The sequence below is a fragment of the Phoenix dactylifera genome, chromosome 5 (genome assembly GCF_009389715.1).
Source record: "Phoenix dactylifera cultivar Barhee BC4 chromosome 5, palm_55x_up_171113_PBpolish2nd_filt_p, whole genome shotgun sequence".
Lineage (NCBI taxonomy): Eukaryota > Viridiplantae > Streptophyta > Magnoliopsida > Arecales > Arecaceae > Phoenix > Phoenix dactylifera.
The window spans coordinates 270,022-293,134 of record NC_052396.1 but is presented as its reverse complement, the minus strand read 5'-3'; the positions used below and the strand labels follow the sequence as shown (position 1 = coordinate 293,134).

Genomic DNA, 23,113 nt, shown 5'->3' with positions numbered 1-23,113 from the left:
CTTTTGTAGCGCTGGGAGCACTGCAGCATAACCAAGTAGCCATGGGAAGAAGCTGGATGATGGGGAACAATGGCTTCATAAGAGCTCCCTCCACTGCACTCACTCTCCTTATCCTTCTCCTCGAGATCATCCAAGGCTTTGCCAAAGCTGCCAATCGGACGACTCGTCCTCCTGCATTAATAGTGTTTGGCGACTCGATCGTCGACCCAGGCAACAACAATGCGATCATCACCCCGGTCAGATGCAACTTCCCGCCCTACGGGAAAGATTTCGTCGGGCATAAAGCCACCGGAAGGTTTAGCAACGGGAAGATCCCCTCAGACATAATAGGTAAGCATGGAAGAGTTAGTCTAATGCATGGGTTTAGGGTTTTCCTTCCATTTCAATAATGCGAGAATGCAGATCACTGAGATAATCGGCATAGTTGCGTGCTTCTTTTCCATGCCAGATGGTAGGGGTGCAAACAATCCGAGCAGCTTTGGCTCAGCTGTGCTGGGGCTTGATTTGGGCATGGTTTTGATTGGAACGAGAAGATAAAAGAATTTTCTGAATCCGTTTAACTCGAATCTCTTAAAAAGATATAAAAAAACAAAAAAAAAAGATTTTATCTCATATTTTCTTTTATTGATAATTTATTGACTGATATATATAGTTTTTATTTATAATAGTGAGAGCTCCGCCCTTATACAATTCCGGTCAGATTTCTCTCCTAATTTAAATAGGACTAGTTTTACCAAATGAGACGTGACTAATAAAAATAAATACAAAAAAATGAAGATCCTACGAAAAATAGATTTCGACTCCAACATCGAGTTCGCCTTCTATTGTTTCATCCGATTCTTTCCAGATTAGGAGATATGCCCAGACAAAATCTATTCCGAAAAGAAAAATTTCATTCTGACTGGCCCATTTTGAGGTCTAAATGATGGAATTTTGATTTGATCTCTAGATCTCAAAAAATTATCCTTAAAAAAGATCATTTCAATCAAGCGTTATATAGTTAAATTATAGCCTGCGAAAATTTGGCGCATGATTCGATGTCCAATATGGCGGATTTTGCTACTCGTAGCGGCCAAGATGGTTCACATCGAATCTAGTAATACTTCTAGTCAAAAGCTTAAGTCAAATCTTATACAACAAGAGCTCGAACAACTGTAGCTGAGTGTGCTCGAGCTAGAGCAAAGTTCGAGCATATTTACATAAATATTTGATTTTTAATTGTTATTGGGTCTATTCCTTCACAAGATGATGATTCACTCGACAGGTTCATGTCCGATCGGATTGAAATTCAAGATAGGTCCAGATCAGGTCTAAGTTTGCGGCAGTTGTTATCAACCTTCGCAACTCAGTTCTGTGATGGGATCTAGTTTCAAGACCCAAACTCAAACAGCGGGTCCAGTTTCAGGGTTTATCTCAGGCTCATCCTTGATCATGAACAAGCGTCCCTCGCTATGCTCACCTACATTTCAACAGGCCATGCTTGTTCTCGACCACAAAAGAGAGATCTACAGAGAGGAGTAGAAGACAACTCTCACATAAATAGAGAGCATATTATTTAAATCCTTATAATTGCAACTAGTTAAAGAAATCTTTCGACTGCTAGCAGGAACCCAGATATCTTTCAGAGAATTGTGGTGAGGGCTATCAAACTAGTGCTATTTTTATGCATGAAAAAAATATGTATCATTCAATCATACACCAGGATTTCATGTTGTCTTTAATCAAAAGATTGTTATTGTTCCAGCTTCTCTGTTAGGGATAAAGGAACACGTACCAGCATATCTCGGCACGAAGCTTGATGCCCAAGATCTCCTCACCGGTGTAAGCTTTGCCTCGGGCGGCGGTGGATATGATCCTCTGACAGCTGAATTAGTGGTATATGTTAAGACTTGTTTCAGAACTTTCTAAGGATCCTAGATCATATGTTTCTATCATCCTGACCAATGATTAGCTTTCGTTATTACAGCAAGCTCTAACATTGGATGATCAACTAAATTTGTTCAAGGAGTACAAAGAGAAGTTAAGGGCAATTGCAGGAGAAAAGAAAGCTTCCACCATCATCTCTAGAAGTTTATATATCGTGGTTACAGGAAATGATGATATAGCAAACACATATTTTACTAGCCCGTTTCGAAGAAACTATGATCTTTCCTCCTACATCAGATTTGTGGTGCAATCAGCTTCAAGTTTCTTCCAGGTATTTATATTTATTAACAGTTAGGATTATGTCCTCCTAGGAGTAAATCATTAACCTCAAACAATGTAATCAAAATGACAGACTTAGCAGCATTCATCACTTGCAATTGTTCTTCATCTTTCAGAAATTGTACCGCTTAGGGGCACGAAGGATAGGCATAACAGGACTTCCTCCTGTAGGATGCTTGCCATCACAAAGAAGTCTCGCTGGAGGGATCGAAAGAGAATGTGTGACCATATATAACCAAGCTGCTACAACGCTCAATTCTGAACTACAAAAGGAGATACAAAGGCTAAATCACACACTAGCAGGATCGAGGATAGTCTACATCGATATGTATACGCCTTTGCTTGATATGATTATACGCCCCTTTGCTTATGGTAATATGGTCTATCTAAACTTTTTAAGGCATCATCATCGCAGCCACCGCATAGAACTGCAAAAATCATCAACCTGGCTAATGTACATGTTCAATTCACATTTCTAACTTGGAGCTGCTCCCTTTGTAGGGTTTGAGGAGGTCAAGAGGGGGTGCTGCGGCACAGGAATCTTGGAGGTTGGTTTTGCTTGTAATAGCTACACTGCTCCCTTATGCGACGATGTTTCGAAGTACTTATTTTGGGATGTGTATCACCCTACAGAGATGGCTTATAACATTTTGATGAGACAAGTTCAGCAACGTTATAGCTCATTGCTACTAAACTAGAAGAGCAAACTCAACACTCCATCTTCTTGGTGCCGCTCCTGGTTCACTCCCGGTTCTTAAATCATATTATGAGTATTGTCATCAAATTATTTAGCTGTTTCGATCCAAATCATCTTGTTTTCAAATGTAACAGGTGCATAAGCACTAGGCGTGTTATGCTGGCATCATCAATTTATATTCATCCAGCATGAGGATAAGAACATCATATGTGCAGCATATAAACATGTCTGTCATTAAAAGAATGAATAAAAGTTCTTTAAAATTTATCGGGCATGTGGATGAAGCCTAGCATAAGATTCACATGAGCATTTTGAGGAGTTAAAAGAAATGAACTAACCTCGAAAAAATATAAGATCAAGTGGAGCTCCACCTCAAATATTTCGGTGAACATTATCCACCATAGAAGAGGATATCGTCCCAAAATTGATGTGCAAAACGTCATTTACCGGTTATGTAGGTATATTAAATCCTTTTTAGGCAATTCAGTATATTAAGCATTATTAAAAGAAATAAAAACCATACATCTAGTGATATCTAGCTACTAAAGAGATAGCGACCGCACTATCAGATTTAGTGGAGAAGGAAAAAATTGAAAAAATAGTGATAAAATAGATAACGGTGGAGGCTAAGAAAGATATGAAGTCCTACAGGAAGTCCGACGCTTAGTTCACACTAACTCCAGCAGAGCCTAAGCACTGCGCTTTCATCAAATTGATCTTCTTCAGGAAGTACACCATGAGCGGGGCAGCAGAGAGGAATTTTATACTCTCATCTTTTTGCTTTTCAATATCGATTAATGCATCTCAAGGCAAAAGAAAGAATGGAAAGTGGCGCCGATAGACGAAGAAACTGATAGAACATCAGCAGAGGAATTTTATACTCTCATCTTTCTGCTTTTGGATGTCGATTAATGCATCTCAAGGCAAAAGCAAGAATGGAAAGTGTCACCAATAGATTAAGAAACTGATAGAACATCAGAGTACGTAACATGCATGGGTCTCTTCCGGGAGAGGGTAAGAGTTTCTCAAATTAAACTACGTATATAGATTTAAAACACGGCCGGGCAAACATGACCTGCAAAGCCACAGGTAGCTGAAGGCTGCAAACAATTGAAGGAGCTGATTGTCAAAGGAGGCATTTGTTTAAGATTGAAACAACAAGTGTAAAGTCATTCTTTCTGAAGGGAAATTTCATAGAAGAGTTGATGTGAAATGTTATCATTAAAAGAATGTGGCCAGGTAGATGAACTGGACAGGGTAATCGCAATTTTTGAGAGAGCAAGGAAGAAAGATCCATCCGCATATAAGGTGAGGTCAAATAGTTTTCCAAGGTAAGGAGAAACAGAACTTGTAGGTGTGAATATTCCGAGACATCGAGCATATATAATGGCAATAGAAGGTAGATTCATGATGTTAAGAGATCAAAGAAAAATACTTTATATATGATATGCAATTTAGATATGAACAAGTAAACTATAAGATACATATTTAGGAAAAAAGCTCAAGAAGAAACAATACATATAGAACTATACAAAGAGGCCAACTAAAACTTTATAAAGACTTATAAACAAACGTGTTATATCAGAGAAAAATACTTTATATATGATATGCAATTTAGATATGAACAAGTAAACTATAAGATACATATTTAGGAAAAAAGCTCAAGAAGAAACAATACATATAGAACTATACAAAGAGGCCAACTAAAACTTTATAAAGACTTATAAACAAACGTGTTATATCAGAGAAAAATACTTTATATATGATATGCAATTTAGATATGAACAAGTAAACTATAAGATACATATTTAGGAAAAAAGCTCAAGAAGAAACAATACATATAGAACTATACAAAGAGGCCAACTAAAACTTCATAAAGACTTACAAACAAACGTGTTATAAGTTGATAATTTCCATGTCTCGGCCCCCTCTCAGATCTTTCACTAATACCAATGCAGCATTTGTGAGCTACAAACCTGCAGGTTCTAGGTCCTAATTTTAGCACATAACCTATCTTAGAGAAATCTACGAGCTATTTGAGTCAAACTAGATCACCTTCGAAACCAGTTTAAATCACAGAGGGTATTCATCAAAGAAATAGGTTTCATCATGTCCCATACCAGCAGTTGCTCTTCACCTTTGTTTTTAAAAGGTTTCAATTTCAAGGTTTACTTGTTTTATTTTTCAATTTTTTTCTCAGAATTTTTTTTTCTTGATTTTTTTTTCTAAGTGTTTGACTGGCCCATTGACTTGTCGTTTATTGGAAATATTCGGCGGATTAGCTCCAACAGCTATTTTTAAAATATCACAATTCTATTTTGATTTATCTTTAAATTAGGATCTACTTGATAGTGTTTGTATATTCATATCAAGGCGCGGCTACTGTCATGCAACCATCAAAGTAAGGAAGACTTCAAAAGTTTAGTCATGAGTATGGGTGGCCTATAAATCTTGAAAGAAAGACAAATACGTAGCAATCTTCCATTCGTTATTAGAAGGACCGTTCAGGAGAGAACTCTCCTAGAGTGTAAACAATAGCCCTATTGCGAACACGAAAGATGAAAAAAGGTATTAAGCTAGAACTATGCTTCATCAGATGATTTTTAGTGTTTTTTTTTTTCATAATGAAGAGGGCGGCAAAGCCACTTAGCCTTTATTAGAAAAGTAGAGTTTATAGAAACTATTTATACAAGATTTACAAGAAAGAAAAATAAAAGTAATAAATTTTTTTTAGAAAAAATAGTAATCTATAAGTAGACTTGTTAAACTATTCAACAAGCTGAACAATCTCATAAGTGATTTGAAGAATTTCTGTATCTTCAATGTGCAACTATATAAGCTCTATATCTTGATGTGATTCCGTCTTTTTTTAAAAAGATAGATCAATATATCTCAACGTACGGCACCAATGCTGTGAGATTATTTCTAAGTTTGAGATGAGGGTCAAGCAGCTGCACTTCTAAGCATTGAAAGATGATTTTAGTGTTACTGTCGCAGACATGCTACATCAAACAACAGTAAGTAATTAGATGAGGTAATGAAAGCTGGATGGGGTTCAATTTGTCTAATGTTTCAGTCAACAAGAATTAAACGTCAAATAACAGTCGCTACAACTGGCAGACGTCAATTATGCTCTTTCTTCTTTATAAAAAAGAAGCAGATGGATGTTATCATTTATGCTTGCTTGCCGTCTTCGATTTTCTTTGTTTTTTTTTTTGAAAGTATTAATGAGGAAGTTAGACTTCCCCTTCAATCATCCACCATTGAGTACTGGTGCTTGGAGAGTGAACTGGACTCAAGGGTCAAGGAATATAAATCGTACGTGAGCAACAATTTTAGGGGCATTCCTGAAAGCCTAAACTCCATAGCTCTTGAAGTTCGAGGTCCATCTACAGAGATTAGCAACTCTGCTCATTATAGACCTGCAGGTTACTCAACCACGAGAGTTAATTACTGTCTGAATGCGTGAACCAGCCCACGAAGAAAATTCTAATTCATACGTTTTCCTCGTGGTGTTCGATCATAGCCGTCATGAGCTGCACATCAGACGACGAGGAGCAGGCAGTGGTATACGATCTCAGTGTCATACTTACTAAGGCCCTATTTGAGAAAGCCTTTTGAGGGTCAAAAAATACTTTCTGGCCATCCAAAAATACTTTTATATGAAATAGGGGTATTTAGTAAAAATTTTGAGAAACTATTTTAGCTTTTCCGGAAAGCTAAAAATAGCATTTTGGAAGAAGCTCCATTTTGGACCTTTCCAAAAAAATACTTTTAGATCTGGTCGGAAAACTATTTTTTTGATCAAAATACCTATGATAAAATATAACAATTACACAAAATATTCCTTTAATAATTGTTTAACCAATTTTATTACCTAGCTAGAAAATTTCTTATATTATGATAAATTAATTTATGCTAAAAATTATAATATTTTATATCTTTATTATTGTATTATAATATAAATATAATATTATATTAAATTATATCATAATACATTAATATTTTATATTTAATAATTTAATATTCTATTAAATTATTATGCTATAATATATAATATTATATTATTATACTATATATTATTATACTATATATTACTATATATTAAATTATTATTTGGGTTCCTTGATCCTATATAAGGACCCAAGATCTACCCAGCGAATAACCGATGTGAGACTAAACACATGCCCGCACGGGTCCCACATACTCCCCCCGTTCAAGCCCTAACGTTTTCGTCAGGCTAAGGGTTCATATCTATTCAAATTTAATCACAAACACCACGATTGACCCGTGGTCAGCCCCAATGGATCCGTGCTGCAGTGTCCCCTAGTCCACATAGGTTATTGGCCGAGTCCGCTCTGATACCATTTGTAACAACCCAGGATCTCACCCAAAATGGCTAGCCGAAAGTTATTATTTGGGTTCCTTGATCCTGTATAAGTACCCAAGATCTACCCAGCGAATAACTGATGTGAGACTAAACACATGCCCGCACGGGTCCTCACATATTACAAACATATTTATTTTCTTATATAAGTGAGCCCCTTAGCACCAATTGAATCCAAGTCTTGGGCTCAATCGCGTTCAGTTAATGGATGTGCCCAACTTAAGCTTGGATTGAGCTCGAGTGTCTTAACTGAATACCAAGCCGAGCCTGGGCAGCTTGGTACTTTGCTTGGCTCGGCTCATTTGAATCCCTAGATTTCAAACATTAAGTGGCTGAACAAGTTTGGTGAGTTGGGTGGGAAAAAGAGGAAAGACTTGTCGGGCATGCGGAATGGGCTGTCAAAACCCTACCCGGTTACGCTTCAAAGAGGGTGTCATCTTCTGTTGCTTGGGGGATAAGGAGAGGGTGTTGGGTAACACATCAATTCACAGCATTTTATTTATCATGTCGCATAGATGCCTTGGTCGGAGTGAATATAAGATGCCTGTAGTGCTCTAATTAGATCTAATACGTGGTTAATAATAGTGCTTTCATGATAAGTTTATGCTTTATATTTTGCAATGTTTGCATCCAGTGAGAACAATAAATGCGTCCAGATAAATTGCATTAACGAAGTAAATATATCTAGTGCTCAACAAAAGGGAGTCCATCGAGCTGGTTAAGGCTGTGTCAGGCGACTAGCTTCTCCTGCACCTCAGCAACATGGACAAGACACGAACAAAAAAAATAAACATGGGTACAAGCTTCGAAGGAACGGCCTTCTGAGTACTCAAATCCGAGATGAAACAGCTGTTACCTTCTAGAGTTCAGGGAGGCTGAACAAGTTTCATCAACTGCATCTTATAAGAAAAGTAATACCAAAAAAACCAAAAAATTGATGCCTTCTTGTCACTCTATTTAATCTCGTGAGCATCCATCATCATTTGATAGGCTAGCCCAGCTTTTCTAGCGCTGGGAGCACTGCAGCATAACCAAGTAGCCATGGGAAGAAGCTGGATGATGGGGAACAACGGCTTCATAAGAGCTCCCTCCACTGCACTCACTCTCCTTATCCTTCTCCTCGGGATCATCCAAGGCCTTGCCAAAGCTGCCAATCGGACTCGTCCTCCTGCATTAATAGTGTTTGGCGACTCGATCGTCGACCCAGGCAACAACAATGCGATCATCACCACGGTCAGATGCAATTTCCCGCCCTACGGGAAAGATTTCGTCGGGCATAAAGCCACCGGAAGGTTTAGCAACGGGAAGATCCCCTCGGACATATTAGGTAAGCATGGAAGAGTTAGTCTAATGCATGGGTTTAGGGTTTTTCTTGCATTGCAATAATGCGAGAATGTAGTATCACTGAGGTGATCGGCATAGTTTCGTGCCTCCTTTCCATGCCAGATGGTAAGGGTGCAAACGACTGCTCTGGGGCTTGATTTGGGCTTGGCTTTGATTCGTTCGAAGAGAAAAAACAAACAAAAATGACAAAAATAGAGTTTATCTCATATTTTGTTTTATTGGTGGTTCATTGATTGATATATATAGCCTTTATTTATTATAGTGAAAGCTTCACCCTTATACAATTCCAGTCGGATTCCTCTCCTAATTCAAGTAGGACTAGTTTTACTAAAAAAGACATGACAAATAAAAATAAACAAAAAATGAAGATTCTATGGAAAGTAGATTTCGACTCCTACATCGAGTTCGCCTTCTATTGCTTCATCCAACTCTTCTGAATTAATAGATATGCCCAACCAAAATCTCTACCCCCCCCCCCCCCCCCCCCCCCCCAGAAAAAAAAAAAAGTGTAACTAGCTCATTTTGAGGTCCAAATGATGGAATTTTAATTTGATCCCTAGTTGCAAGCACTTTTTGAGAAGTGGTGTTACATCGTAGATCTCAAAAAATTATTCTTAAAAAGAATATCATCTCAATCGAGTATTATATAGCTAAATTATGGCCTCCGAAAATTTGACGCATGATTCGATGTCCAATATGGTGGATTTTGCCTCTGGATCCTATCCAACTCTGCTCGTAGCAGCCAAAGTAGTTCGCATCGATTCTAGCGATCCTTCTAGTCGAAAGCTTAAGTCAGATCTATACAGCAAGAGCTCGAACAACTATAGCAGAGTGGGCTTGAGCTCGAGCAAAGTTCAAGCATATTTACATAAATATTTGATTTTTAATTGTTATTGGGTCTATTCCTGCACAAGATGTTGATTCACTCGACAAGTTCATGTCCGATCGGATTGCAATTCAAGATAGGTCCAGATCAGGTCTAAGTTTGCGGCAGTTGTTATCAACCTTCGCAACTCAGTTCTGTGATGGGATCTAGTTTCATGACCCAAACTCAAACTGCGGGTCCAGTTTCAGGGTTTATCTCAGGCTCATCCTTGATCGTGAACAAGCGTCCCTCTCAATGCTCACCTACATTTCAACAGGCCATGCTTGCTCTCGACCACAAAAGAGAGATCTACAGAGAGCAGTAGAAGACAACTCTCACATAAATAGAGAGCATATTATAGTTAAATCCTCATAATAACAACTAGTTACAGAAAACTTTCCACTGCTAGCTAGCAGGAACCCAGATATCTTTCAGAGTATTGTGGTGAGGGCTATCAAACTAGTGCTATTTCTCTACATGAAAAAATATGCATTATTCAAATATACACCAGGATTTCATGTTATGTTTAATCAAAAGATTGTTATTGTTCCAGCTTCTCTGATAGGGATAAAGGAATATGTACCAGCATATCTGGGCACTAAGCTTGATGCCCAAGATCTCCTCACCGGTGTAAGCTTTGCCTCCGGCGGCGGCGGATATGATCCCCTGACAGCTCAATTAGTGGTATATGTTAAGACTTGTTTCAGAACTTTCTAAGGATCCTAGATCATATGTTTCTATCATCCTGACCAATGATTGGCTTTCGTTATTACAGCAAGCTCTAACAATGGATGATCAACTAAATTTGTTCAAGGAGTACAAGGAGAAGTTAAAGGCAATTGCAGGAGAAAAGAAAGCTTCCACCATCATCTCTAGAAGTTTATATATCGTGGTTACAGGAAATGATGATATAGCAAACACATATTTTACTAGCCCGTTTCGAAGAAACTATGATCTTTCCTCCTACATCAGATTTGTGGTGCAATCAGCTTCAAGTTTCTTCCAGGTATTTATATTTATTAACAGTTAGGATTATGTCCTCCTAGGAGTAAATCATTAACCTCAAACAATGTAATCAAAATGACAGACTTAGCAGCATTCATCACTTACAATTGTTCTTCATCTTTCAGAAATTGTACCGCTTAGGGGCACGAAGGATAGGCATAACAGGACTTCCTCCTGTAGGATGCTTGCCATCACAAAGAAGTCTCGCTGGAGGGATCGAAAGAGATTGTGTGACCTTATATAACCAAGCTTCTAAAACGCTCAATTCTGAACTACAAAAGGAGATACAAAGGCTAAATCACACACTAGCAGGATCGAGGATAGTCTACATCGATATGTATACGCCTTTGCTTGATATGATTATACGCCCCTTTGCTTACGGTAATATGGTCGATCTAAACTTTTTAAGGCATCATCATCACAGCCACCGCATAGAACAGCAAAAATCATCTACCTGGTGAATGTACATGTTCAATCAACATTTCTAACTTGGAGCTGCTCCCTTTGCAGGGTTTGAGGAGGTCAAGAGGGGGTGCTGCGGCACAGGAATCTTCGAGGTTACATTTACCTGTAATAGCTACACTGCTCCTGCATGCGATGATGTTTCGAAATATTTATTTTGGGATGTCTATCACCCTACAGAGAGGGCTTATAACATTTTGATGAGGCAAGTTCAGCAACGTTATAGCTCATTGCTATTAAACTAGAAGAACAAACTCAACACACCATCTGCTTGGAGCTGCTCCTGGTTCACTCCTGGTTCTTAAATAATATTATGAGTAATGTCATCAAATTATTTATCTGCTTTGATCCAAATTATCTTGTTTTCAAATGTAACAGGTGCATAAGCACTAGGCATGTTATGCTAGCATCATCAATTTATATTCATGCAGCATGAGGATAAGAACATCATATGTGCAGCATATAAACATGTCTGTCATTAAAAGAATGAATAAATGTTCTTTAAAATTTATTGGGCATGTGGATGAAGCCTTGCATAAGAAAATTCACACGAGCATTTTGAGGAGATAAAAGAAATGAACTAACCTCGGAAAAAATATAAAATCAAGTGGAGCTCCATCTTGAATATTTTGGGGAACATTATCCACCATAGAAGAGGATATCATCCCAAAATTGATGTGCAAAATGTCATTTACCGGTTGTGCAGGTACATTAAATCATTTTTAGGCAATTCAGTATATTAAGTATTATTAAAAGAAATAAAAACCATGCATCTAGTGATACCGCTAGTTCGATCTAACTACTAAAGAGACAGTGCCTACACTATCAGATTTAGCAGAGAAGTAAAAAATTGAAAAAATAGTGATACAATAGATAATGGAGGCTAAGAAGGATATGAAGTCCTACAGGAAGTCCAACACTCCAGCAGAGCCTAAGCTCTGCGCTTTCATCAAATTGATCTTCTTCAGGAAGTACACCATGAGAAAGGCAGAAGAGCGGAATTTTATACTCTCATCTTTCTGCTTTTCAATGTCGATTAATGCATCTCAAGGCAAAAGAAGAATGGAAAGTGGCGCCGATAGATGAAGAAACTGATAGAACATCAGCAGAGAGGAATTTTATACTCTCATCTTTCTGCTTTTCGAAGTCGATTAATGCATCTCAATGCAAAAGCAAGAACGGAAAGTGGCACCAATAGATCAAGAAACTGATAGAACATCCAGAGTAACATGCATGGGTCTCTTCCTGGAGAGGATAAGAGGTTCTCAAATTAAACTACGAATATAGATTTAAAACATGCCTAGGCAGACATGACCTGCAAAGCCACAGGTAGCTGAAGGCTGAAAACAATTGAAGGAGCTGATTGTCAAAGGAGGCATTTGTTTAAGATTGAAACAACAAGTGTAAAATCAGTCTTTCTGAAAGGAAATTTCATAGAAGAGTTGATGTAAAACGTTACCATTAAAAGAATGTGGCCAGGTAGATGAACTGGACAAGGCAATTGCAATTTTTGAGAGAGCAAGGAAGAAAGATCCATCTGCATATAAGGTGAGGTGAAACAGTTTTCCAAGGTAAGGAGAAACAGAACTTGTAGGTGTGAATATTCTGAGACATCAAGCATATATAATTGCAATAGAAGGTAGATTCATGATGTCAAGAGATCAAAGAAAAACACTTTATATATGATATGCAATTTAGATATGAACAAGTAAACTATAAGATACATATTTAGGAAAAAAACTCAAGAAGAAACAATATATATAGAACTATACAGAGAGGCCAACTAAAACTTTATAAAGACTTTTGAACAAACGTGTTCTAAGCTGATAATTTCCATGTCTCAGCCCCCTCTCAGATCTTTCACTAATACCTAACACAGCATTTGCGAGCTACAAACCTGCAGGTTCTACTACCAGGAACATTATGAGGAGGAGAAAAAAGACATATACATATAGGAAAGAACTAGATAAGAAGACAACATGGCTAGCAGAGTTGGTAGAAGTTTCAACGCAGCTTATTCTGTGCTACTGCCTGGCATAGCTCGTCCTCGTAAATTAGAACTCTATTAGAAGCCATGGGCTTCAAAACAGGCCTTGGCAAACCTGGTGGCACCATGCACTTCGAAGGTAACACAGACTCCTGGAAAAGAACGGCTGCAATCTGTTTCATATCCATCATGTGAAGACGAGGAGGACGAGGTCCAGGCCTTGGAGCTTTTGGAGTGTGCGGACTTGATGCACAGATACCCTTCCCACCTCCCTTGCTGGATAATTTGATTAAAATAAACAAAAGTTAGAAAGAAACAACTGAACAAACAAATTTCTTCATGTATCTTTCATGTGTGATACCTTACAAAAGGCCAATGCTCTGTTGGAAGAGGTGTCTTTGTTCTAAGCATCTCTTGTCTAGACCGGTCAGGAGTTGTGAAATTGAAATGGAGTTGCCTGGCCAGAAGGACCTGGTTTGAATTTTAACAATCAATTTCTGTATTCTAAATTCAAAATAAACCAGATAAAATCATGAACTTGCAATCATTACAGTTGTACCTAAAAAAACCTGTCAATTTAGATACTTAGGAATATCAAAGTAAATGCATACCATGTCATAGCCTCAGTAAGGAAAGGACAGACTTCTTTTTGTGGGAAAGAAAAAAATATTTATTAAAAGGCCAGAAAACAAGTAGAGAAGGAGAAACTAAGGACGAAAATAAGAGTTTAACAAGGATGAAAATAGGTATGAAAATAATTGCCAGGTAGAATTAATAAAGTCCATCAAAAAGGTAGGTCAGCATATGTTGGTATTCCTATGGTTACAATTGCTACATTTTTTCTTGAGGGAAAAAGGTAGAAATCACTAACAATTCCATAAATTAGTCATATAAGCGAACAAGTTCATTTAGGTCTAGGTTCACATGTAAATTGTTGTATAATTACCCCATGCCTGCAAGGAGTTGAAGGCAAATATTTTGCTTGACGGATCAAATAAATTACAAAAAAAAATTAGGGATCTAATTGATGGTGCTAAGACATATAGGTATCCAAGCATGTGTGGTGCTTCCAGAAGAGACAATGCCAAGGCTAGCTGTAAAATTTTGGAAAATTAAATATTAATAAATAAATACAAGAATGCTAGTTTTTAGTGAGCAAGAAAGCACATAGCTGTACAAGAGGGGATAGACATAGAAGGTAACCAAACTGGCATAGTTCAATGAAGTACTGCAGGGCATTTTGCAAGAAGGCTGGACTATCAAGAGCTAGATAGCAACGTACAGCTTTCAATTTTCACCAAAAACAGTAATAAACCAAAGATATTTCATAACAAAAAGAGGAAAGACCTTATACAATGCAAATATTTTAAAGATTCATGTTTTGTAAGGTATAAATTATATACTATATTTATATACCTAAAGGAAACCAATGCACCAATTATGTACAACATAAAAGAGAAAATCTTATATGTTATATTTGGACAAAATATGGTTAAATTATGAGAACTAACAAGACACCTAGAAAAAATTTCTAGTGCTAAGCTGATAAAGCAACAAAAGACTTACAGCTGTCCGAATTCGCTGAGAAACATGGAAAACAGCTTTTAGCTGGTCATGATGCAAGTGGCATAGGATTTTAACCTAGAAACCAGAAGGCATTCCACTATTCGCATTAGATATAAAGAGGTAAAAAAGGAAACCAAGAACATTGAGAACTACAAGACAAAATAAAGGACCAATCAAAGATTTGTTATTGCCTACCAGGAGGTCCACAGGAAGAGATTCAAGGCTCGACTGATTATCGCAGTCTGCCCCTTCTGGTGTTTTAGGTGTTTCAGGCAATTTCTGCTGCTTATTCCCATCAACCATAGGCTGGAAATTGGTCCTAATTGGAGATGCAGCAGCTGTATTACTGTGAACAGTAACCTCTTCCTGATGCAGTAAATCTAATTTTGCCTTCTCTGAATCCAAGACAACCCTTTTCTTGCCTATATCTGTGCAAGATCTGGTTGTGGTCCTGCTATCACGGAGCTGGGCAAGTGCACCAGGTTTCAAGTACTTATTGCGTGCATTCTTCACTCGTTTCTTTTGTTTGAATGCCATGGATTCTGGACTCATCGGGAATAATATTTCCCCAAATAGATTAAATTTTATGCAATTTTCCAAGTTTCCGAACCTTTTTTCCCATTATTACCTTTAAGCTTAATTCCAAGAAAAAAACACAAACAACAAAGACTACATCAGTCAAACATAATGTTTTTGTCTGCTTTATATCATCTGACACAGGAAAATTAAAGAATTTATAATACAGCAAGCTAGAAACATCTAAAATCCATGTTTATATCTTTAATCACCCACTTCCTCTTCAGACTGAGACTAAGAATTTCTGCAGGGAAAAAAAAAGAAGAAATATTGAATGTCTAGAAAGAAGAGAGGAGGACTGGGAATTTCAATAGACAGAAGTTTTGAAAACACTAACATTAACACCAGGACGCCCTTGCTGATATGCACAAAAAAGATGCATTGTCCCATTAGTTTCCATTCTCAGAAAATTATGTGCTTCATCTCAACAAACATTGAAGGAAATAAGCAGATCACTAGCAGCTATCATGTCAATAAAGAAAAATGAATGGGTATAAATTTCATAGAACTGCAGCTTTTTAGCACATAACCTATCTTAAAGAAATCTACCAGCTATTTGAGTCAAACCAGATCACATTCGAAACCAGTTTAACTCACAGAGGGGATTCAACAAAGAAATAGGTTTCATCATGGCAGAAACAAACACAGCCAACTCTCACGCTTGCTCTCTCTTGTATATATTCACACTTACTAATAAATTGGGGAAGTATTTCGCTTCCTCCATTTTGCCCTTCAGAAAAAATAAACACAACTTTTACGCTTGAAACAAGCCCAATAATCCTTCGTTTCCAATACACTCACATCAAATTCATCCAAACGTTACTTGCTATCAATTGAAAAAGCTTTTTTTCCGAAATAACGTTTACATCTTTATTCTATTCCAATCAAGAATGCTGGAGAGTTATAGCACAGCCATACTCTGCATACCCAAGACGACAAAGATGGGAAAGTAGCATATAAAACAACAAAAATATGATAAAAACCACCATGACGAGGGAATAAAAGCATATACATATCATTACTGCCAAGAAAAACTATTAAAATCTAATTCCTCTCCAAACGTTTGACAGGACTGGGGAAAAAAGAATGCTTACAGGAGAACTAGATGTAGCGCCCAGCTCCAGTCCTGTCCCCTGCAATCAAACAAACCAGAATAACCAAAAAAAAAAGTTCTCACAAAATCAAAAGAAAATAAGGCGAGAATAACCGGGTAATAGAATCACATACCTTGCAAGGGGATAACCTATAGATCGAATCCAGCGACCCAAACCCTAAAACAGAAACAAAACCCCGAAGACGGGGCGAGAGATAGCGTGAGGAAGAGAGAGCAGGGGATAGAGATCAGAGACGGGCGCGGCGTGGCTCCGCCCGTTTTCGAATTTATTAAAACTGCGCGCCAAAATTTTTCGACTACTGTTGCAAGAAGCCAAGAAACCGGAAGTGATGGGAAGCCGAGAAATTTCTTCTATAAATAAACTCACAGAAACACGACGCTGACCGATACACGAGGATACGAGATCCAGCGGCGTGGAGAGCTGGACTCTTACGTGGCGGTCTCCTGGCTCGGTAGCGGCAGGGCCGGGCCTCCGGTTAGGGCGGCGAAGAGCGCGGGGACGGGCCCGCGAACGGGCCCGGGGGTTATGGGAGCTGTGGCGGTGGGCGATAAAGGTGGATTAAAACTGGAATTTTGGGCTTTAAACGTGGGTTAAGGAGGGAAAACTCGAAATAATAGGTATTTAAATTTTAAAATTAAAGTGACGGGATTAACCTCGAGGGTACCGATGGAAGTACGGAACTGAGGTCTACCGTGCTCGAGATGAGGTGACCGGAATGGACGGCTGTGATGGGGGAGGGAGGTGGCCACGTGCGGCGAAGCCTCGGATACTCCTGCCACGGCGCAGGGAGACGTGGTCGGCGATGGGGGCTTTTATGGCCGTTTGTGGGGATCCGTGATAGAATAATGAGCCGACATGTGACGCTTTAATATTGGCGCAAAACGGGAGGAGCGGCATGTAGGCGTGATAAGAAGGGGATCCTATGCGCGAGTGTTGTATTTTTCCGGTCGTATCTTTCGTCGTTTTATTCAGTTCAAATCCTGGGAAGAGGCTTGTGACCAATGGCGGGGTCCCGCATGAGGCAATGATTTGTGGGTGCAACTAATTTGATTATTGCATTTATATGATCATTTAGAACTCTTTTGGTTCAAAAAAAAAAAAAATTCATATTTGATTGAAATTTAATAATAATAATAATAATAACTTTCGATGAAAATAAGGATACCCTCATTTTATGGAAAAAAAAATCAATATGGGTTATAGAAAAATTATAATTTTCTTCGAAGAATATTCTTAAGTTTTTAGATAGAACAAAATTATGTTTGTCCTTTTATGAAGGGATATTTTGTATTTGTTGAAAAGAGATTTAAAATTTTAGCGCAATTAATCAAGCTCTCCATCAATGGCGAAGCGAGTAATTTGGACAAAAGTTAGCATTTGAGATCATACCAACAAGAAAATATTGACCTATGAACGAACAAATATATAATGAAGACATGATCCAATGAGTTGTTGGCGCGTGCGGTGCTTGACATTGGTCGGAAGGGTAGCTGGGCCTTTGGGATGCATCTTAGTTAACATGATTTCCTAGCGTACTAGGTTTAACGTCACTAATAACAACCACCTATATATATTGGTTCGTGCGCAACACGTACTTGAGTGGATCTTCACTTGGATCCAATCAACTTTTAATTGGACAATGAGAGTTCGATGACTCAAGTTGTTGGATGTAGTCAAAAAAGAATAATCTAAATAACATTAAATTATATATATATTACTTGATGCATATATTAGAAGTCTCTAAATCACGTGTTTTTTTTGTATGTAAGCAGTTTAAAGATAGCAAATCACATCCAACAGTTCAGATCATCGATATAGGATTCTTGTTATCTAGTGTAAATTTGACAAAATCTAGATAGATATCCATCCGAGTATTTTCAAGTCCAGCTCTCTCTCTCTCTCTCTCTCTCTAGATATATATATATATTCAAAATCATGAAACTATTGTGATTTAGAGTGAGAGTAACCCTCTCACCCCACCTGATTTCAATGCAGTAGACGAGCATAAAGAAATGTGAAGAGAAACCAAAGTTTCAGTCACTCTTCCCCATTCCTCCCATGGCAGCCATTGGTTAGTTATATATAATCCCAGGTGTGTTCACTAACATGCATGGGGTGGTTCCATCTCTCGCATGATCTTGTTTCATTCCACCGCAAGCCTTGTTTACATATTTTTCATAAGATTCCTAAAGCTATTCTAAGTGACGTGAGATTTGTACACAACGCATGTATTTTAGGAAATGCAAAGAGTACGAGGAGGCAGCTCAACGAGTGCTATGTTTTTTCTCTTTTATCTCTCGCTGCCATTATTGTTTTAAAGAAATTAAGTTCATGCATCAATTTATTCATCGTCATAAATGGGTTCGACATTTAATAAATCCATAGGAGGATTGGCCATATATAGCTTCTGTTTTGATATTCTAATAGACATCATAACTACATTAATGGACAATAAAATATTAGAAATCAATGGGAGCCTATTGTATATGTATATGTATGTATAAAAGCTCAAGAGTTTGGAGGGAAGAGAGAGAGAGAGAGAGAGAGAGAGAGAGAGAGAGAGAGAGAGAGAGAGAGAGAATAATTATAGCAGAGAAAAGTATCTATATTTTTATTTATTCTTAATTTCTAAATAGAACCAAAATTGGAGATATGGGTGAGAGATTGGGAGGGTTTTTTTTTTTCCCAAGCAGAAACATAGTTATCTTCTTCTAAAAGTATTTTCCCTATTTTTAAGTTAATAAAAAAAAAGATTGATCACTTAGGAAAAAAAAAGGAAAGTTGTGAAATTTCAAAGTTATTTTTCTTTGAGTTTTTTATGGGAATATTTCCCTAAATATTAAATTTTACGTTAATATCCTTCCAAGATTAATATTTACACCTATACCATCTTAAAACACTTGTTTTATTTTTTCTATCATTATTTTTGCATATATATGCCCACACCATATAATGCCGTAAAAAGTTAGCGATTTCAAATTAGATCACTAAAATATTCTTAATAGGTAGATGTGCAAAAAGAAACATTTATAAGACAATCGCGATGAAAGACAAAAAAATAATTTCAAAATTTTATTTTATTTTTAATTAAAATAAATATAGTTTTTATTAATGGGGTTAGAAGAACCGCTATAGTAGGAATATTTATGTAAAAATATGTATTTTATGAGGATACAGAAATAAAAATAAATTTTAAAAAAGTATTCACGTAATTTTAAATTTTTAGAAGAATATTCATAAAATCTTTTTTTTATTTTTAATTTTTGCGGAGTTGTGTCATGTTTATTTTTCTCAGCTCAAGCATCAAATAGTTCGCAGTGTTTTGAGATCTGTGTGTGGCGCAATCCAACAGTCAACGTCGCCAACGAAGATCGATCATCTCGTTCATGCGAAAGGTGCAATCAGAATTCAGAACCAAGTCACCAAGCAGCAAGAAAAGAAAAAGGGAAGAAGAATAAAGTAAAAGAGAAAAGGAAAAGAACAGAATAGAAGATTAAAAGAAAAAGAAAAAAAAGGGTATCGGAGAGGCTTCAAATTGAAACGGAAGTACCGCCATTCGTTTTGGAGGGAGAAGAATAGAATTAGGCTTTGCTAGGGTTTCCGCGGGCCTTCTTTCCAATCCTCCATCTCTTCCTCTCTATCGGAATTCGTGGTTGGCCCGAAGATGGAGCCCGTTGGATTGCTCATGGATAAGATCAAAGGGTTCGCAAAAGCTGGCGAGGGCTTTGTGAAGGCTGGGTTCCAGAAAAGCACCGATTTCTCCACCCAAAACCCAGTAACCTTACCTCCTTATTTCTATCTTTTTCGCAGAGAAGAAAAGAAATTTCAATCTCTTGCTTCTTTCTGATAGTTTTGATTACTAAATGCATGCTATCGTTGAAATTTACTGAAAATTATGGCCAAGCATTAGACCAATGTCTGGGAATTTGAACCTTATAGCTTAATATCAGTAATGATCGGTTGGAAGGGAAATTAATGGGCAATTTGCTCTTGCTGCAGTCGAATTTGCTTCTCATGTGCTAAGATATGATATTCATAAGGGTATAGGTTCGTAGTAGTAGCTGCCATCTGGTTACTCATTAGAGAGAGAGAGAGAGATTGAACTTTGCATTGATCTTTGATACTCTTTCTAAAATTCCGTTTAACTTGATAGCATAGCTGTCTGCAAGAATTTTTATAACTATCATGTTCAGGAATTGTGCCCGACTTATTTCTGAAAGGGGTTCAATGAGTAAAGATGAATATGCTTTATTATAAATAAAGTTTATTTTGATCCATGCAGTAATCAACCTTGTATATTACAGTGGATCCGCTTTTTATATCAAGGTCTTATGTCAATAAACTTAATGCTTAAATGACCTTCACACGAGCGCAAACGATAGAATGCATGATCAATGAGCTATACATTCGAAGGAAAATAAAAAAAATAAAATAATAAATGATAGGGTTCTAATAAAAGGACTTCAGGTTTCTATGGTGATAATAATTATAAGCAATCGCAAAGTTGGAGTACAACACTGTATTCGGTTATTTATTAAAGAAAAAGACACCTCTTTAAATGTTTACAAAAAAAAAAAGAAGGGAGAATCAGGTCACATGTAATTCCACCAGATTTTTCAAATGCATTCAATTTCAGCAGTTCACTTTTTTCTTCATTTTTTTTCAAAAAACTATCTGCTAATTCCTAACCCTGCAACCCGTGATGTTTTTGTGTCCTCACTTACTAGGTGGAGATATTGAAGCGTTTGCATCGAGAAGCATTTTCTGACTTAGGGAAGCTACGGGACGGGCAGGAAAAAGTGGAAAGCATGCTTTCTGTCTATAAATTTACCAAAGGATTTCCATTCCTGGAAGCCAAAACACAAATAAAAGGATTTCTTGATGTGGTTGGAGTTATGTTGCTTGCTGGAAATGATTTCCAGCATGCTTGTGGTGCCTTGGATAGAGCAAGAATAAGAATAGGCATTGATTCAAAGTTTATTTTTGAGACGGTTGTGAGACAGAAAGATGCTCTAATAGCTGAGATTGCAACTAGTCAAAAATGCTGGGTCCACGACAGTGGGAGGTCTGAAATTCCTCTGACACTTTCATCATTGATGTATCTGGCAAATATCAATGACTGGCTATCTGTTATTTCAGTTCCGTTAGGTGCTCGATGCAGCAATTTTGGAATTGGCTCAAATATTTTGCAGGTAATGCCTTTCCAAATTTTTAGATTGTTTCTGAATATGGTTCTACCGTTTCTATCTAGACTATGTTTCTTCTAACTTAATAGTTTCTGGCAGGGGCATCGTCGTGCTGGGATTTCATCATTTGGACCCTCTCTATTCGGTCAGTGTCATAGTTGTGCTGCTGGTTTACTTGTTAAAGGATCAAATGTTGAAGCTTGTTTAGCCGGATTGGTTTCTGGGCAGGGGATGCAACATAGTGCTGATGGTAATAGGAGTTGCTGGAGCACATTTGCACAAGTTGCCTATCAACCACTTGAAGAAATTAAAATGACTTTATCTGGTCTTTGGCAAATGCCTATATCACCATGTCCGCTGATCAAACTTGGTCCATTTGCTATTCCATTGGGCAGTTTAAAGCAGCAGACGGGCTCTGATGTACAGATGCAAGCACCTCCTAATGCCACTACAAGGAATACAGTAGATTCTATCTCATCTGGATCCATTGCTTTGATGCTAGATTCAGAGTTTGATGAAAGTACCAGACTTGGTGGTTGGATTGAGGTTCAGAAATCTAGCCATAATTTCTTCCAGTGGGGCATCTCTTTATCTGATACCCCAGGCGATGAGCTAGGATATGGTTTGAGAATAGGAGGGACTGTCAAAGGACATTTAAATCAGTTCCAGTTGGAAGGATTTCTTAATTACAATCTTGGTAGGAGCATTAACTTGCAACCAGGTCTTGTATATGTGATGGAGGGGATGACCCCATCTCTTGCACTGGTGTTTCGGTCAAGCTGGTCTATGTGATTAGTCAGAACCTTATTATCATCATGCAAGATATATGCCGGAAAGTGGTGGCCCCAGCTTGCCAAAGAAGTTAATTTCTTTTGCACCAGATTAGGCTGATTCTGTTTTTTAATTTAAGTGTATATTTCTCTACTTCTTTTCTCTAGGATTCTTATGATAGATGACAAAGTACAAGAGATAAAAGGAAAAGAATGATTTCATTCTGTATATGTTGGGCATTCAGAGTGGATTCCTGGTATTTTTGTCCTCTGATATAATTAGCATTACTGCCATCTTGTTCCCTATTGTCGTGGAAAGATATAGAGTATATTTTTATCTTGTATTATTTATTTTTCTAAGTGGATGTTTTCTGTGAAATAGCAAATGTAAAAGGAAAAGGTATGGTTGAAATAGCTATTCCAGTCTAAGATGGCTATGGAGTTGCATCAATGCTGGTGTATGCTGATATATGTCATCCGTTAGCTATGTGCTAGGTCCATAGACCACTGTCATTGTATAATGTAGATAGCTAGCACTTTTTAAATACTTCAGCCGTATCTATGTTTGTTATACTACAATTGGTGTGTTTTCTTAATCATTATAAGCATGTACATGGCCAAAATATATAATGTTTTGTGGATAGATGCACCTCTACTCTGGCTGACATGTTTATCGATGTAATTCATGTTTAGCCGGTGGGGCTAGAGTGTATATCCGTACTTTGCCCCTGTTTCCCTTGTTTTTTCTATTCCTATGTCATGGTATGCTTTCTATGCTGCTTACTGATGCATTTATGCGTATGGGCTATTGTCCTAATGGAATGTAATTTATCATATTGGCTGTCATTATTCATTCTCTCTTGTAAGTAAAAGAGCAGTGTTTTCTTCATTCTCTCCAATATGCAGCCGTCATGCCTTTTATGGATGGTTAGGCTTACTTTGTATGCT

The 23,113-nt window shown here is 37.5% G+C and overlaps 3 protein-coding genes across 9 annotated transcripts; 2 read left to right on the top strand and 1 right to left on the bottom strand.

The window, feature by feature from the left end:
- On the top strand, positions 1-11,415 carry LOC108511800. Its single transcript, XM_017846184.2, has 10 exons — positions 1-330; positions 1,745-1,875; positions 1,967-2,197; positions 2,322-2,577; positions 2,707-2,894; positions 8,280-8,616; positions 10,052-10,182; positions 10,274-10,504; positions 10,629-10,884; positions 11,014-11,415. The coding sequence occupies exons 1-10, from the start codon at positions 42-44 to the stop codon at positions 11,208-11,210; spliced, it is 2,247 nt and encodes a 748-aa protein (XP_017701673.2). The 5' UTR covers positions 1-41; the 3' UTR covers positions 11,211-11,415.
- Positions 11,416-12,626: 1,211 nt separating this feature from the next.
- LOC103721140 (F-box protein At4g35930-like) lies at positions 12,627-16,736 on the bottom strand. Of its 7 annotated transcripts, none has more exons than XM_039126352.1 (7): positions 16,576-16,736; positions 16,322-16,365; positions 16,189-16,227; positions 14,714-15,153; positions 14,519-14,593; positions 13,314-13,423; positions 12,627-13,228 (listed from the first exon to the last, which is right to left on the bottom strand). In XM_039126352.1, the coding sequence occupies exons 4-7, from the start codon at positions 15,068-15,070 to the stop codon at positions 12,970-12,972; spliced, it is 801 nt and encodes a 266-aa protein (XP_038982280.1). In that variant the 5' UTR covers positions 15,071-15,153; positions 16,189-16,227; positions 16,322-16,365; positions 16,576-16,736; the 3' UTR covers positions 12,627-12,969. The 7 variants fall into 7 exon arrangements, with proteins under 7 accessions (XP_038982280.1, XP_038982278.1, XP_038982279.1 ...); XM_039126350.1 differs by lacking the exon at positions 16,576-16,736 and adding an exon at positions 15,432-15,511 and having other exon boundaries at positions 14,714-15,338; positions 16,322-16,550; XM_039126351.1 differs by lacking the exon at positions 16,576-16,736 and adding an exon at positions 15,432-15,452 and having other exon boundaries at positions 14,714-15,338; positions 16,322-16,550.
- A 2,917-nt stretch (positions 16,737-19,653) lies between these two features.
- Positions 19,654-22,510, top strand: LOC103721151. The gene is made up of 3 exons (XM_008811225.4): positions 19,654-19,984; positions 20,937-21,401; positions 21,495-22,510. The coding sequence occupies exons 1-3, from the start codon at positions 19,874-19,876 to the stop codon at positions 22,185-22,187; spliced, it is 1,269 nt and encodes a 422-aa protein (XP_008809447.2). The 5' UTR covers positions 19,654-19,873; the 3' UTR covers positions 22,188-22,510.
- Positions 22,511-23,113: the final 603 nt, after the last annotated feature.